General features: G+C 43.3%; 1 protein-coding gene across 1 annotated transcript in view; it reads right to left on the reverse strand.

The window, feature by feature from the left end:
• aacs (acetoacetyl-CoA synthetase) overlaps positions 1–13117 on the reverse strand; it is a 234282-nt gene that overhangs the window by 151330 nt on the left and 69835 nt on the right. The window contains exon 6 of the mRNA XM_072495803.1: positions 488–602. Coding sequence (XP_072351904.1) covers positions 488–602 — 115 coding nt within the window. The remainder of the gene's footprint in view (positions 1–487; positions 603–13117) is intronic.

A 13117-nucleotide genomic window follows, 5' to 3' on the forward strand; every position in this document is an offset into this window, starting at 1 on the left:
GATCTCATAGAGATCTATAAATCATGAGGAGGTTTGAGAGGGTAGAAGTAGAGAACATGCTGGCGATTGTATTTATGGTCTACTTTTGAACTCCTCTACAAGACAGCCACCAGTAAATCCAATAAGGAACTCAGGAAAAACACCTTACCCAGAGAGTTGTTGAAATGTGAACACCCTATGTGACTAGCATTGGGGTGTTCAGATAAGTACGAGGGGAAAGGAATGGAGGATATGCCAATAGGTTTGGAATAGGCAGGGTGGAAGGGTGATCATGTGAAATATAAACAGTGGCACAGGCTCATTGGTCCTAATGACCTGCTTTTGTTTTGCAAGTTTTTTACGTAAGTAAGTGTACACTGACTACATTAAAGTTCTGCTATCCACACAGACCCCATAAATAAATCAGGAATTTATGTTCCATGTTCACAATGCTTAACAAGATGTGCATAGGATAATGAATAGGCAAGAGCAATGAATCACAATTTACCTTTCACCACATTCTGCAACTTCTCCATGTGATCATGTTCTTTACCATTGTAAATGACTGCTTCAACTGAAAAAAGAAGCTTTGGCTGGATCTGTGAGATCCTGTCCAGTACACCCTGCACAGAAATTAGCAAAGGTTTTAGAAGCACATTACATAATAATTAGTTAAAAACTAGCATACATGTAGAATGATCTATATTCAGTACATTCTCTATAGGACTGTTATGTGACATAGGCACACACCTCTCAATATTATACACAAGTATAAAATTCTGTCACCAGTAGACATAGTTGAAACCCATTTTTAAAATTTACGATACCTCGCATATATAAATTAGGTGAACCTGGAATTGAATGTCAATTTCTTTCCATAGACCTATAGTCAAATCAAGTGTCTTGCATTGTCTAGGATAATGTGACTACAGCAGTGAAAAAGTATTCAGTACATTTTACATAAAATTCAGGTTTGCTAATATCCTGCCCTCATCCCTATTCTAACTTTAGGCACAGGGGAATAAGGTACAAGAGGGAAAGGACAAGCAAAATTCTCCTGTAACAACAGAAGACATTAATTGTACAAAGTGATCTTGTTCAGAACCAACAGGGATTATGGTCATATTTAGGCGAGTTGCATCCTGAGGCACTAAACCAAGTTCCAACAGATGTAAAACATCACATGACACTGCTAAATTTCTCCCTAAACATCATCATAAAAAGCAGGTTAACTGGTCATTGATGTACTACTATTCATGGATGCTCACTGTGCACAAACTGCCTCTGCAGTTGACTATGTAAAACAAAGACCGCATTTCAGAAGCAATCCACAAGTTGTAAAACACTTTTGGACATTTCCTGGACATTAACTGCAGGTTCTTTCTTTCTTATTTACTCACCAAGAGGAGGCTGAGCACATCTCCACTGAGGAGAAAGACAGTTGCGGAAAAGTCACTCCTAGCTTTAGAGGGCGAGTAAGTGAAAGCCTAGAAAAACATTGTCCACTCAAATTCCAGGCACAAATAAGGCATGAGTCAACAAAAATCAAATTTCATTTTGAAATTTTGAATATCAACGTCAACACTGCAGGGTAGATATGTCACCGGAAGTATAACTAAGAAATTAAACCGCAAACAAATACCTGCACTGCGTCACAGAAAAGCGAAAAGCAACCTCAAGAAAGGAGCAGTAATTCAAATTAAATAAATAGACAGTAGTTGTGGCAAACAATCACAGGAGGTGCTCTGGCTCAGTCAGAAGATACAGACCATGAATAAAAAAAATCAAAACAATCAACTGAAAGTATGTTTCAATAAAGGTGGTCACAAAAGCATTTTGGGCTCCAAACAGTAATAATGTGTGATAAAGAAGAAGTTAAAATTATGAGGGGGAGGAACTATTGTTTTGGTTGTAAATGAAGCAACAGGACAAAGATTATATGAAATGATAACCATGTGTTAATCATTTGAAAGGGAGAACCTGGTTACTTTCAATTGTCTGTTCTGTAAATCTAATATTATTCTATCTACGTTATCAAGAGCCTGACTTAAGTTGGGTAATGATTTGTCCTACCCGGTCATTTATTTAAAAGCTCACATAGGCAAGCTTCAAAAAGAATGGCAAATTGTACCAATTTTTATCAGCCAATACAATACCCCTTATGACTCTTTGAACACCACGATCAGTTTCATCGTATGATCATCTTACACTTTAGAAATTGCATGTGCCTTGTGAATTAACAAAAGGATTCACAAAAGACTAGAAACTATTGTGCAACTTTGGAGCTCCATCCTGATCTTTAATCTGGAGTGCACAACATTCTGCAAACTATCAAATGTTGAAACACAACTTACGATCTTTCACGGTCACTGACAAATCACCTGAATTGAACAAAAATATTAATCATACATCTGGGAAGGTTCTGACTTGAACTAAACTGAGAAACAGAATCCTGAAGTCAAAAAATACAGAAAATGTCACTTCTAATTCCGCTCTCATGTCTGCATACAAATATTTTTATATTTTTCAATTCCATTTTAATGATGTGTAAAGTAACCTCAATGTACATACATGGTGCCACTCCATTTAAATTAATTGCTAGAATGTCACCTTCATTGACAATACAATTCCCTTTAGGATAACAGAGAATTTGATGCATTCAGTAAGCTTTTGAGAGTTCAAAGAGTGGAGATCTTCCATCAACTTCAAAGATACCAATTAACTAAAGATCTTACTTCAAAACAGCTTACCCAACTTTTGAAATAAAAGGTGGTCATTAAACCTACTGCTAGATTTTTAAGAAGTTACTATGTCATTATTTATGGGCTTTTTATTTTTAAACTTTCATGGTTCCATGAAGGTAATCTGTTACCAGGGGTAGAAATGCTGCATGAAATATATATTTTTTTAACATAAAGAATCCTTAACTGTTCTCGCAATAGCTCCGCTCATTAATCCAGAATTTAAATAATCAAAACAAAAAGTTTTCAATAACCAGAACCAATCTTACATTTCAACATGAAGCAATGAAAATAAGCAATGAAAATAAACCTTCTGTCATTCTTCCAAAGACAAATAGGCCACTTCCTTAATTATACATTGCCACCTAGTGTAAAAGCACAGGGAAGTCAGATACATGCACTCCGACACACACACACATCTATCTTTCCCATGTCAAAAAATAACACATCCAGTACATTTTTTAAAAATTGGAGGGACGAGATGGTAAGATGCGATGCTCTATTCTTCACCAGATTGCATTTTATTTCTTGAATAAGGCTATTCTTGTACAAATCATATTTGTGCACTGAAGACACAATGGTTATTTTAGAAAAATAAGAAAATCGGGTTTTTTTTTTTTTGCAATAGTGGCCCTGATTTTGCAGTAATGACAGTCAGTATTCATCATAATTTCTCCATTGAAACTGCCAGGAACGTCTGGAGTCCGTGCATGCACAGAATAACACAAAATTCCAGATGTTGCAGTCAATGATTGTGCACTCCACCAGAAGGGGACACTATTGCAACATCCTAGAGCGCAATCCTAAGTAATCAGTAAATTGGTGGAAACTTTACACTGTTAATCTTGCTGTAAAAACCCTTGAAAAGGCTACATGGTATTGAGATGCAACTGGGCTTTTAGCAAGGTACTGATGCACGATCAATGACCACTAAGGCGAGGTTGTAGTCCAACTGAAGGCTTTAATAAGCTAGATATTTCCCCCAGCAGCTCAGGTACAGAATGAGGGCTGCTGGGGCGGCACGGGTTCTTATACCCTGCCTATCAGGGCGGAGCTACTATACACTCTAGCCAATAGAAATCATAGTTTCATCCAATGGTGCTTTCGCCTATCAGGTAACGTAATACCTATAATACCACATTCACCCCGTTAAAAAAAAAGGGTCCGGCGGGGGTGGTGGCCAGAATGTACAAAACATAACATGGTATAATTCGTTATGGAGGTACCGTAATACCTCCGTACAGTGTTTAGTAACTATTTACAAGTCTGGTAGCTATGTACATTTGATGATTTATATTTACAGATTACAGTTAAAATGAAGCCTCTGCAATGTCTGCTTTGATGCGGCTGAAGGACTGGCGGGCCTCTATTGACAGGGGAAAAGCTGTGAGTTGGATCAGGGGACGGGCCTTGTCCGCATAGTTGGGGACCCACTGGGCGTAGTAGCTAAAAAACCCTAGGCCTTGGAGCAGTGAGGGAGGGGAACTCCATAAGGGGGCGCATGAGTTCAGGGTCGGGGCCTATAACTCGATTTCGCACTACCTAGCCGAGAATGGCTAGACGGTCGGTGCTAAACACGCATTTATCCTTATTGTATGTTAAGTTGAGGATTTTAGTGGTCTGGAGGAATTTTCGGAGGTTGGTGTCGTGGTCCTGCTGGCCGTGGCCGCAGATGGTGACATTATCGAGATACGGGAATGTTGCCCGTAAACCGTACCAGTCAACCATTCAGTCCATCTCGCGCTGGAAGACCAAGACCCCGTTGGTGACACCAAAGGGAACCCTTAAGAAGTGATAGTGCCTCCAGTCTGCCTCGACTGCAGTGTATTTGTGGTCACTAGTGCAGATGGGGAGCTGGTGGTAGGCGGACTTGAGATCCACCATGGACAAGACCTTATAATTCGTGATCCTGTTTACCAGGTCGGATATGCGGGGGAGAGGATACGCGTCCAGCTGCGTAAACCTGTTGATGGTTTGACTGTCGTCAATGACCATCCTATGCTTCTCCCCGGTCTTTACCACCACTACTTGTGCTCTCCAGGGGCTGTTACTGGCTTCAATGTCACGGTAGCATAGTGAATAGCATAATTGCTTCACAGCTCCAGGGTCCCAGGTTCGATTCCCGGCTTGGGTCACTGTCTGTGCGGAGTCTGCACGTCCTCCCCTTCTGCACGTCCTCCCAGTGTGTGCGTGGGTTTCCTCCGGGTACTCCGGTTTCCTCTCACAGTACAAAGATGTGCAGGTTAGGTGGATTGGCCATGATAAATTGCCCTTCGTGTCCAAAATTGCCCTTAAGTGTGGGTGGGGTTATAGGGATAGGGTGGAGGTGTGGGCTTCGGTAGGGTGTTTCCAAGCGCCGGTGCAGACTCGATGGGCCGAATGGCTTCCTTCTGCACTGTAAATTCTATGAGATCTATGAAATCTTCCTTCAGTAGCCTTTGGACCTCTGACCTAATAAAGATCCGGTCCTGGGCACTGAAGTGTCTGCTCCTGGTGGCGACGGGTTTGCAATCCCGGGTGAGGTTCGCAAACAGGGAAGGAAGTTCGACTTTAAGGGTCGCGAGGCCGCAGACAGTAAGGGGGGGTATAGGGCCGCCGAATTGGAAGGTCAGGCTTTGAAGGTTACACTGGAAGTCTAAACCCAGGAGTGTAGCCGCACAGAGTTGGGGAAGGACGTAGAGACGGAAATTGTTGAACTCCCTTCCCTGGACTGTGAGGTTTGCTACACAAAACCCCTTTATCTCCACTGAGTGTAAACCGGAGGCCAGTGAGATTATTTGTTTAACAGGGTGGATGAGGAGGGAACAGCACCTTACTGTGTCGGGGTGTATGAAGCTCTCCGTGCTCCCGGAGTCGATTAGACAGGACGTCTCGTGCCCGTTGATGAAAACGGTCGTCGTAGCAGTTGAGAGCGTTCGAGGTCGAGACTGATCCAGAGTCACCGAGGCCAATCGCAGTAGGCGCGGGAGTTCCTGGAGGCCACGTCCAGGGAGCCTGCAAGGGCCCGTGGCTCCCTGAGACCCAGGGTATCTTTCTCCAACAGGCGCTGGCGCATTTGTGACGAAAGCATACCTGCCACGAAAGCGTCCCGGACTAAGAGTTCCATGTGTTCGCTCGCCAAAACTTGCGGGCAGCCGCAACTTCTTCCCAGCACCAGGAGTGCGCGGTAGAATTCCTCCAGCGATTCCCCAGGGGTTTGTCGCCTTGTTGCAAGCAGGGCCCGGGCGTAGACCTGGTTTACCGGGCGAATATAGTGTCCTTTTAGCAGCTCAATTGCTGCATCGAAGTCTTCCGCTTCCTCGGTGAGGGTGTAAATCTCCGGGCTCACCCGAGTGCAGGGCATGCAGTTTCTGCTCTCCCGTGGGTGCGTTTTCGGCCATCTCGAGATACCCTTTAAAACACGCCAGCCAGTGCTTAAAAATTGCCGCTGAGTTCGCTGCGTGGGGGCTAAGTTGCAGACACTCCGGCTTGATTCGGAGCTCCATCCTTTCTTCTTAAAATTCTAGCTTATTAAATTGATGCACGATCAATGACCACGAAGGCGAGGTTGTAGTGCAACTGAAGGCTTTAAAAAGCTAGATGTTTCCCCCAGCAGCTCAGGTACAGAATGAGGGCTGGGGCGGCACGGGTTCTTATACCCCGCCTATCAGGGCGGGGCTACTATACACTCTAGCCAATAGAAAGCATACCGTTTCCACCAATGGTGCTTTAGCCTTTCAGGTACCGTAATACCTATAATATCACAGGTACTAACTTCCAAAATACCTCCAAACACCCTCACTGGCCCTGAAAAGCTGATTTTATAGTCCCTACCTTCCTCAGAGCAGCAATCTCTGGAGGATTGCCACTCGCCAGACTTGCCCACACTGGGATTCTAAAGTCCTTGTCTCCCGCAACCTTCCTCACTCAGGCTGGGTGAGACAGGAGCAGCGAAGCACACCCACCGCTGCATCGGAGTGGAGTAACTGGGGGCAGAGTGGTAAGAAACACCCCCTTTTATACAGTGCTAGCTGCATAAAGGGAGTGTTTAAAGGGATAATTAAAAGGCAAGTGGTTCAGACAGGAAGGTGGGGAGTTCACGTGCAAGGCTGGGTCTGGGATTTATTTTTATTTTATTTTTTTAAACAGTGACTCTGGAGTTAGAAGGGATTTTGTTCCACTAACTCTTTCAGAGTAACTATCAGGGTAAAACTGACAGAAGCATCCGAAGTTAGCAATTTAAATTGCTTCTGTCGGATCGTTCCCAGTCCAGTGAAAATATCCAGAGGAAGTTAGCACTTCTGGGCAATTGCTGGGTAAACCCTTACATGGGAACTTTCTAGAGGGATATAATAATATAACAATCGTTTATTGATTCCCAGCACATCATTGGGTTACCTCCTAAACGCGACAACAGGGAACCAGAAAGTTTGTGGAGTGTTCAATATCTCTATGATGATAAAAACACCCCATTTTTTATTTTTAAGTTTATTTATAATATTCTGGTTTCTATCTTAGTTCAATTTCACTATCTGAAAATTTAAATTACACAGAATGATATTTAGTACTTTATACTTCCTGATTAGCCAATTATAAAAATACCTCAACGTGATTGGCTGCTTATTCTACTAGTTGACATCGCTGATGTTGATGTCCAGAGACTATCAATTTTGCAACCGGGTGCCATCGCTTCACCATTGACCATGAAATCCAGCCCATAAATTATCCAAGTGTTATGTAGGAATGTTGAACATACTATCTTACACATCTATTGTTGCTCCGATTTTCACTGAGGTTGAGCTTCACAGTGCATGTGCATTCACTTTGCCTCATTCTAAAATGCACAGTGCTTCTGCTGAGTTAAGAGAAATGGAGCACCCAATGTTTGCAACCGACTTTGTCTGCACAGGCACACTTAGTATTTCACAGTTGCACATTCCGCTGCCTGGGCTTGGATTTGCACAAGGAGGTATAATTATATTATTCAGCTGACATTGCTCTTTTCCTCAAGACACTGAATAGGCAGCTCATTAATTCACAGCATAATTCTGCTGATTAATACTATGATTTTTCACTCCAAACAGACATTTAATGTAAATGTAATGTTAGGTATGGCATGAGCGAATCATAGAATCCCGACAGTGCAGGAGGCCATTCGGCCTAAAGTCTGTGCTGACCCTCCAAAAGAGCACCCCACCTAGGCCCACGCCCCTGCCCGATTCTTATAACCCCACCTAACCTTTTGGACACTAACAAGCAATTTAGCATAGCCAATCCACCTAACCTGCACATCTTTGGACTTTGAATAACTAACTCTTCTTTACAACGCTCGGACACATTCATTATTTTGCACCAATATCATCTTCAACAGTTTGCATTTTCTACTGTTGAGCTAATCAGCAATCCACCCTCATCCATGCCTTTGTTACCTCTTGACTTTTCCAATGATCTCCTGGCCGGGTTCCAATTTTCCACCCTCCATAAACTGGAGTTATTGCGAAACTCTACTGCCCATACCCTATAGGGTGGCATGGTAGCACAGTGGTTAGCACTGTTGCTTCACAGCACTAGGGTCCCAGGTTTGATTCCCAGCTTGGGTTACTGTCTGTGCGGAGTCTGCATGTTCTCCCCGTGTCTGCGTGGGGTTTCTCCGGGTGCTGCGGTTTCCTCCTACAAGAGATAGGTGAATTGGACATTCTGAATTCTCCCTCAGTGTACCCGAACAGGCACCGGAGTGTGGCGACTAGGGGATTTTCACCGTAACTTCATTGAAGTGTTGATGTAAGCCTACTTGTGACCATAATAAAGATTATTATTATTAACTCGCACCAAATCCCATTCACCCATAAGCCAACAAAATTGCCTTACGGGTCCAGCGACTCTTCAATTTTAAAATTCTGTCCAGATCCTTCCTAATTTTGCATGCCAGTATGAAATCTCCTCTTCTCCAAGGAAAACAGCCTTCGCTTCTCCAATCTATCTAGATAACTGAAGTTCTTCACCCCTGGAAATATTTTGGGGGCAGCACGGTGGCGCAGTGGTTAGCACTGGGCCTATGGCGCTGAGGACCCGGGTTTGAATCCGGCACTGGGTCACTGTCCATGTGAAGTTTGCACATTCTCCCAGTGTCTGCGTGGGTTTCACCCCCACAACCCAAAAGATGTGCGGGTTAGGTGGATTGGCCACACTAAATTGCTCCTTATTTGGAAAAAAAAATAATTGGGTACTCTAAATGTATTTATTTTTTATTTAAAAAAAATAAAACTAAAAAAAAAATCCCTGGAAATATTTTGGCACTCTCTCTAATGTCTTCACATCCTTCCTAAAGTGTGACATTCAGATCTAGACATAATACTGCAGTTGATTCCAAATCAGCATTTTACATATAACTTATTTGCTTTTGTTCTCTATGCCCCTCTTTATAAAGACCAGGATCCCATGTTTCATGATCCACTCTCTCAACCTTCCCCACCACGCGGTAGCACAGTAGGTAGCACTGTTGCTTCACAGCGCCAGGGTCCCAGGTTCGATTCCCGACTTGGGTCACTGTCTGTGCGGAGTTTGCACGTTCTCCCCATATTGGTGTGGGTTTCCTCAGGGTGATCCAGTTTCTTTCTCCCCCCGCCCCCCCCCCCCCCCCGCCAAGTCCCGAAAGACGTGCTATTAGGTAATTTGGACATTTTGAATTCTCCCTCTGTTTACCTGAACAGGCGCCGGAGTGTGGAGACTAGGGGCTTTTCACAGTAACTTCATTGCAGTGTTATTGTAAGCCTACTTATGACAATAAAGATTATTATTATTAAATGTCTTGTGCAGGTAAATCCTTGGGTGTCTATGCACCCCTGCAGAATTATACCCTTTATTTTATATTGCATCTCCACACTCTTGCGACCAAAATTACTTCACACTTCTGTGCGTTATGTTTCATCGGCCACTTGTTCACCCATTTCACCATCCTGTCCATGTCCTTTTGAAATTCAATACCATCCTCATCACAGTTTACAATACTTACATGTTTTGTATCATCTGCAAGTTTTGAAATTGTGCCCTGTATACCAAAGTGTAGGTCATTAGTATATAAACAGGAAAAATTGTGGTCTTTACACCAACCCCTGGGAAATTCCACTATAAACCTTCCCTCTAGTCCCCCCAAAAAAAAATTGTTAACTACTTCTCTTGTCTGTCATGCAGCCAATTCCATATCATGTTGCTACTCATACCATGTTGCTACTGTTCCTTAAATTCCTTGAGCTCTAATTTTACTCTGGTGTGTCATTTATGAAATGGCTTTTGGAAGTCCATGTACACCACATTGATAGCATTACCCTCACCCTCATCTATCCTCTGCTATCTCATCAAAATTCTCAAGCAAATCAATTTAACACAATCTGTCCTCAACAAATCTGCGTTGGCTTTCCTTAGCTAACCTGCACGTGCCCAAGTAACTGTTGAATGAGTTATTTTAGCAAACAGAACAATTGAAGAAAATCGTGACAATGGTTTATGTTTCTATTATGGTCCAGGATCATGAAGGTCAAGGTGTCTTCTTTGAACGATGAGCTTATAACCCAAGCTGAAAATGAATTCATGTGAATATTAGATGAGGACAAAAGTGAACTCAGCTGTAATGGGCCTGCACTGTTAATTAGCCCAATGTCATTTGGTGTCTTAAGTTCATGCAGCAACTGCCAGTAGGACAAAAAAGATAATCACCACAATCAGACACCTAGAAGCCATGGAGAAAGAGCCCAAGAAGATAATACCTGGCAGTGATGCATACCTTCCACATTTGCAACCAAAATGCAGGAAATATTAGATGGGACAGTGCAAGACTCTCTCCCATCCACTACTCCAATAGGTGTATAGCTCTGGTTCAGCAAAACCAGTGCCAATACACAAGCAAAATGTGACAATGTGAGAAAAAAGCAAATGCAATGAATTCAACCGATCCAACCTTCACACAATCTGAGATTTTCAAACTTTCACAGCAACTTGTTTATTTAGTTCCTTTAATGTGAAAATTGCCCCAAAACAACTCAGAAGGTAAAAGTTACCTTGCAAAAATGCAAGGTGAGTGCTTAATACAATAGTCACGGCAATCAAACAAGTGCAAACAAACTAAAAAAGGTGACTGATGACACAAAAGATAAGCAGCACGCTAAGCAATGTAGACAGAAGCACAAAATTACAAACAGATATTGATAGAGTGAATGGGCAAAAATGTAGCAAGTGGATTTCAGTGCAGGCAAAGGTGAAGTCATACAATTTTGTAAGACAGAAACTGCAGAGGTTGGAAAGACCCTGGGTCAGGGTTTATAGGTTATTAAATTGTCATGAACAGGTACAAATAAAAAAATTTAAAGTTATTGAAATATGGCCCTTTATATTTAAAGGAAGAGAATACAAGGGGATAGAAAGCTGGACAAAGTCCTGGTTGAATCTCTCCTGGCACACTGTTGACCACACGGGGCAGCACGGTAGCATTGTGGATAGCACAATTGCTTCACAGCTCCAGGGTCGCAGGTTCGATTCCGGCTTGGGTCACTGTCTGTGCGGAGTCTGCACATCCTCCCCATGTGTGCGTGGGTTTCCTCCGGGTGCTCCGGTTTCCTCCCACAGTCCAAAGATGTGCAGGTTAGGTGGATTGGCCGTGATAAATTGCCCTTAGTGTCCAAAATTGCCCTTAGTGTTGGGTGGGGTTACTGGGTTATGGGGATAGGGTGGAGGTGTTGACCTTGGGTAGGGTGCTCTTTCCAAGAGCCGGTGCAGACTTGATGGGCCGAATGGCCTCCTTCTGCACTGTAAATTCTATGAAATCATATCTGGGCACCCCTCATAACATGCGGGATGCCCAGATATGCTCAGTGTGCCAGGCGGGATTCAACCAGGTCTTTGTACAGCTTTTTTATATGAAATTAGCTCATGGATCGGCCATGGTCTGATCAAATGGCAAAACAGGCCAATTCCTGCTCTCATGATCTTAAGTATACTAAAGCCTCAGAACACAGTCCATGATTGCAAATAAAAAACTAACACGTCACGAAAAAATACCAATTATTCAGTCACATGAAATGTTTGAGATTCTCCGGTTTAAATTAGCAAACTCTGCTTAAACATCAGTAAAAGCATAGTTGAGCTTAGTTTTACATTTTTCAGAAACTAAGTAAGTCTTAACAGCAGGTGGCGCACCTTACTTCATGTAAAAGTAGCAATCACTGGTCCTACCTGCGTGTAACAAGGCCCAATTGTGTAACATAAAATACTGGCCAGAACATTTTTTCGTCTACAATGACAGGATTGGTTTGCCTGTACAGTGCAGGGTGAGAGTATGAAGAATTCTTGAGTAAAATGGCCCAATATGAATTAGATGAGGTGTAATCAGTAATTAAAATCCAACGCCGAGTAATAGTTGACCGGCCATTTTGAAGTGGATGTGCGCACCATCATGTAAATGTTCAAAAAAGGTACTTCAACTGAAAAGAGGTTCTCAATTCTTGGATTATACTGCAATTATGGACCAAAGCTGTCCCCCAGTGAGTAGCCATTATTCCTGGGAAGAGCAGTGGTTTGATTGCTCAATTAGCTTACTGCAAACAGGTTAGCAGTCAGGGCACTGCAACTGGCCTCACCATTCATGCATTTAGGTTAGAGTGGGGAATAAAGTTGAGAAAAACAACCAGGTGCTCCCTCCCGATCACTCTTGCACCATCTACCGCTGGCATGTGTTGCTCTCTTTGGTTGGCTCGGAATATGGCGGTCAATATGGTCACCTTCCTTAATTCTAATTACGTTTGCTCTGGAGTCGCCAGGTATCTCGCGGCACCGCCACAAGGTTCAAAACCGAATACTGATCAAAGACTCGATACACTAGTTAGTTAGTTCAAAGTCAATGCTTATTTATTTACACACACAGTTAAATCTACTCACGTACGAAACTCTACAGACTAAACTATCACTGCTGCTAAAGCCTATACTTAGCTTCGGGCACCCACTCAGTCAGAGGAACAATGGCCGTTGTTCGGTTCTGAGGCTGCTGGGGTCGAAGTGGTGAAGGGGAACAGCTAAGGTCGTCTGTGTGGTAGCGTGCGTTGACCTTGGACTTACTTACTTCTGGTGCAGCTGGTGGACAGGTCTCTCCTCGGTGAGAGCCGGGTCCAAGAGAGCGATTCTCTCTTGGGGGCTCCTTCTTATACCCAAAGGGGCTTTGCGTCCTTTTGGGCGGGCCTTGAACTTGGCCCCAATCAATTGGGCCGTTTCTTGATCATTCATATTGATCTCGTCCAATAAAAGCGGTGGGTGCCCTGATGGCTGGGCGTGTCCTAGGTGGCCGTTGGCCTGCTTTGTTTCGGTCGCCTCTGGCGCCGGGGTGTCTGCCTTAGTATCGGTTACTCAAATGTTACTCTATTGTTCCCGGAGAT

The sequence above is a fragment of the Scyliorhinus torazame genome, chromosome 1 (genome assembly GCF_047496885.1).
Source record: "Scyliorhinus torazame isolate Kashiwa2021f chromosome 1, sScyTor2.1, whole genome shotgun sequence".
In the NCBI taxonomy this organism is placed as follows: domain Eukaryota; kingdom Metazoa; phylum Chordata; class Chondrichthyes; order Carcharhiniformes; family Scyliorhinidae; genus Scyliorhinus; species Scyliorhinus torazame.